Here is a 3,801-nt window from a genome sequence, read left to right on the forward strand (position 1 = left end):
CGGGACTCGCGCCCCCCAAGGCACAAAAGGACTTTTTGAGCAATTAAGACGCAGCGCGAATTAATGGGGATTAGACCCGAGGAGGCCGATAATCCTCCCTAATCCTCCACCGCGCCGAGCCCGGCCACTGCAATCAGAGGACGCTCTTCATGACTGAGTGCTAAATGGCCGGATTTAAAGGGTCCGTCCATTATGAGGGGCCCCCACCATCCCTGTGCTGAGTTCCCGGGTCTGTACACCCGCTGTGCCCATTATGAGGAGCCCCACCCTCCCTGTGCTGAGTTCCCGGGTCTGTTCCCCCGCTGTGCCCATTATGAGGGGCCCCCACCATCCCTGTGCTGAATTAACCCTAATTGACAGTCTACGGAGCGTGTCCAAGATGGCCGCCCCAACGCCAATTTGGTAAGCGCCTTGAGTCCTTGGACCCTATAAAATTATCACCAAGAGCCCCTTTAGACGTTTGATTGGTGGACCACAAAATATTTTGCAAATTTCCGCCTGGGCTGGCCAACCAGATGATTGGAGGGTCACCACAAGACATGCCCACCGCAAGACACGCCCACCATGGTGGGAGGAGCTTACGTAGAATCCATCTAAAGTCCTCCGCACCGTCAAGTACGACTCCAAGGGGCTCCGAGGTAAGGAGGCGGGGCAACACATCACATTCGATGTCATGAAGTTGGGAAAACTTGTCCGCTGCCAGCACCGTCTGTGTGGAAGCAGCGGCCTCTCTGCCGAGGTCTGACACACACCCCCCCACAGAGTCAGAGATCCATGACCAGCAAGGAATAGGAGCTTTGTTGACTTCACAGCCACAGGACGGAATCACCAGAGGGGGCCTGAACCTTTGCTCTACGTGTGGGGAAGCAGCGGCCTCTCTGCAGAGGTCCCACACACCCCCTGCAGAGTCAGAGCTAGAGATCTACGACCAGCAGGAAGCATGAGCTTTGTTGTCTCTTCTAAAAGGACCTTTGCTCTCTGTGTGGAAGCAGCGGTCTCTCTGCAGAGGTATCCACAAGGCAGGAGGTGGGCCTTTCTACTCGTGGAACTCCGCCCCCTTTTTCCTTCTATGTATAGATTCACTACTAGCCGCTGTGCCCCGTCTCCCCCGTGGGATGTTCTCACTTCCTTTCTGGTCCCCTGAACAGGAAGTGACGAGGAGGGACCACGGACAGAACGATCTGCGTACAGTGGATCAGAATCTCTGGTCGGGTTCTGGTGGGTCGTCAATGTTTTAATTCCGTGTTCTCTACCGTTCCAGAACCGCATTTCATCCACGCCGTGGACTACGGGAACTTCGTGTATTTCTTCTTCCGGGAGATCTCCATGGAGTACACCACCCTGGGCAAGGTACGTGTTCCGTGTCATAGCCGCCCGTGGTCTCCGCATTCTATAGTAGCCACGCCCACCCGTGGTCTCCGCATTCTATAGTAGCCACACCCACCCGTGGTCTCCGCATTCTATAGTAGCCACGCCCACCCATGGTCTCCGCATTCTATAGTAGCCACGCCCACCAGTGGTCTCTGCATTCTATAGTAGCCACCAGTGGTCTCTGCATTCTATAGTAGCCACCAGTGGTCTCTGCATTCTATAGTAGCCACCAGTGGTCTCTGCATTCTATAGTAGCCACCAGTGGTCTCTGCATTCTATAGTAGCCACCAGTGGTCTCTGCATTCTATACCCCGCTGATTGAGCCACCAACTGAGGGGGGGACACGAGCAATGACACCACACACACGCCCCCCCTTCTGCCCCCCGCTGATTGAGCCGCTGGCTGAGGGGGGGACACGAGCAATGGCGCCACGCCGCTACCAAGGCAATCTTTTCAGAGAATCCGTCTCTTATCTCTCCTCCGTCCCCATCACAGCATTACAAGATAATGACTACATTCGCCCGCGCCGCCACGCTGCCTGCACCGCGCTGATAATAGTCACCGCGTCCCGGAGACTGGGGGGGATGGGAGGGGGCGCTTATCCAATCATCTGCACCAAAAGGGCAGCGCGGCTATCTGCGCCCGGCCAGCCAACGCAGAAAATGAGCGGCGGCGGCCGTTTCCGGATCTGATAACCCGCCATCGTTTATCAGCCGGAGACACGGCCCGCCGGATTAGTTTCCCCCGCGGCCTTCCAAAGGGGGACGTGGCCCCGCCTCCCCCTCCTCGCCGCGTGTATATATATATATATTACTGGGCTTGTCACGGGACCGGCGGTGTCACCACAAGCAAATTACGCCGTCCTTAGAGGTGCCATTGGCTCCAGGGCGGGCACAGCTGGCTCTGCCTCTAGATAGGCAGAGCCAGCTGTCACTCACGCAGCTGGGCGGATCTCGAGGTCGGGATGCGCTCCGGCTGCGGCGTCTCAGTATACCGCGAGCTGCAGCGGTACCGGAGTTAATCTCCAACAGTTTGTTGCCAATGTTGCTGTCACCCAGTGGCGTCACAAGGGGGGTGCGGGGGCTGCGGGACGGGTGCCACCATTGGAGGGGTGACACCAAAATGACTCACAACAGAAGAAAACACTCGAGAAGTCTTAGCAAAGCCCTAAACTTCACAATATGTGTGTTGTGAGGTCTGTTTGTCATGGTAACGGGCCACTTCAATGACTTTGTAGGGAACCAGAACCCTTCTCTGTACATCCAAAAAAAAATAAAAAATAAAGTACTCCGAGTTCCATTTATAAGGTGACTTTGTCTTGGCCCAGGTGACCTTCTCTCGGGTGGCCAGAGTGTGCAAGAACGACATGGGCGGCTCGCCCCGCGTCCTGGAGAAGTACTGGACCTCCTTCCTGAAAGCCCGGCTCAACTGCTCCGTCCCGGGAGACGCCTTCTTCTACTTCGACGTCCTCCAGTCCATGAGCGACATCCTCGCCATCAACAACCGGCCGGCCGTCATTGGAGTGTTCACCACCCAGGCCAACAGGTGAGGAGGCGCGAGGGAAAAGCCAAAAAGTTGGCCCATCTCTAGAGTGCGACACTTAAGGAGGCCGCCGTGTGGCTGTGGAGTGCTTCTAGGTTAGTTTGAGAAAGAATATCAGGAGCAGTGGCGTAACAATCGCCATAGCGACCCAGGCGGCCGCTATGGGGCCCGGGGCACGGTGGGGCCCAGGCCAGATGCCGTGTGCGGGCCGCTATGGTGATCCTCTGCTGGCGGTTTTCACTGTCGGATCACAGACAGTAATCTGTGCGGCGGCGCGTTCCTCTCCACAGAGTCAATGAGAGCCAGCAGTGGAGGAGGAGGCGGGGCCCACTGGGCGTTTTACCACGGGATCGAATGGGCGGTAAAACGCGCAGGTGAGAACCATGCCCATAGGCAAGCATGGGTTTTCACCTCTTGAGCGTTTTACCGAGTGTAGGAACGCGCGGTAAAACGCTCAGGTGTGAACGGGGCCTTCTTGCCTCGGGCACAAAAGGACCTAGCTACGGCTCTGTGACTATTTGCCCATATATAAACCGGACCCCCCAAAAATAGTTTGTGTATGCTACAAAGCACCGGTTCCCCAAAAGGCCAAAGTTGGAGAATGTCCTTGCAGGACATCCGTGGGTGCCGTCACCCGGCCATTTTATTGCGTCGGCTTCCATAGGACCGGCAGCCTCCCGAATGGTCCGCGGCCACGTCACAGTCCATTAAAGACCTCAAGCGTCTCTCTCCCATCTCAATCTAGATTCGTTAACATGCAAACCCGGTCCCTTAATTATTCCGGAGTCTCCAATCGCATTACATGAGCGAGCGGCCTCATCGGTACTAAATGCTAATCAGCCCGAGCCTTTGCCCTCTCCTCCTCTTCTTCTTCTACCTGCCCTCCCT

At 56.4% G+C, this 3,801-nt stretch overlaps 1 protein-coding gene across 1 annotated transcript in view; it reads left to right on the forward strand.

The window, feature by feature from the left end:
• Positions 1-3,801, forward strand: part of LOC108801967 (semaphorin-6D-like) — a 52,213-nt gene that overhangs the window by 15,527 nt on the left and 32,885 nt on the right. The window contains exons 7-8 of the mRNA XM_018573871.1: positions 1,262-1,350; positions 2,699-2,916. Of these exons, the coding sequence (XP_018429373.1) occupies positions 1,262-1,350; positions 2,699-2,916 (307 nt within the window). The remainder of the gene's footprint in view (positions 1-1,261; positions 1,351-2,698; positions 2,917-3,801) is intronic.

The sequence above is a fragment of the Nanorana parkeri genome, unplaced genomic scaffold (assembly GCF_000935625.1).
Source record: "Nanorana parkeri isolate BGI_ZX_2015 unplaced genomic scaffold, ASM93562v1 scaffold2587, whole genome shotgun sequence".
NCBI classification, from domain to species: domain Eukaryota; kingdom Metazoa; phylum Chordata; class Amphibia; order Anura; family Dicroglossidae; genus Nanorana; species Nanorana parkeri.